Source organism: Buceros rhinoceros, unplaced genomic scaffold (assembly GCF_000710305.1).
Source record: "Buceros rhinoceros silvestris isolate BGI_N320 unplaced genomic scaffold, ASM71030v1 scaffold13416, whole genome shotgun sequence".
NCBI classification, from domain to species: Eukaryota; Metazoa; Chordata; class Aves; order Bucerotiformes; family Bucerotidae; genus Buceros; species Buceros rhinoceros.
Window position 1 is genome coordinate 12,038 of NW_010419383.1, and position 297 is coordinate 12,334.

The 297-nt window shown below is 54.9% G+C and overlaps 1 protein-coding gene across 1 annotated transcript in view; it reads left to right on the forward strand.

The window, feature by feature from the left end:
• ELAC2 (elaC ribonuclease Z 2) overlaps positions 1 to 297 on the forward strand; it is a 12,577-nt gene that overhangs the window by 11,428 nt on the left and 852 nt on the right. Inside the window, exon 20 of the mRNA XM_010138899.1 lies at positions 30 to 174. Within this exon, the coding sequence (XP_010137201.1) occupies positions 30 to 174 (145 nt within the window). The remainder of the gene's footprint in view (positions 1 to 29; positions 175 to 297) is intronic.

The following is a 297-nucleotide window of genomic DNA, read 5'->3' on the forward strand; positions in this document are numbered from 1 at the left end:
GTGACCCGGGTGTGCGGTTCCTCCTACAGCACAACCTCCCAGGCGATTCAGACCGGCATGAAGATGAACGCGGAGTTCATCATGCTCAACCACTTCAGTCAGAGGTACGCCAAGATCCCGCTGTTCAGCGAAGACTTCAGCGAGAAGGTTGGAATTGCCTTTGATCACATGAGGGTGAGCTGGGAGCTTTGAGCCAGACTGGGGCAAAGGTTCGGAGTTACTCGGGGGTGGCTGCTTGTGGATTAAATCCTCCACTTGTATCGTTACCCATCTCCCGAGGAGCAGCATCCTCTGGAA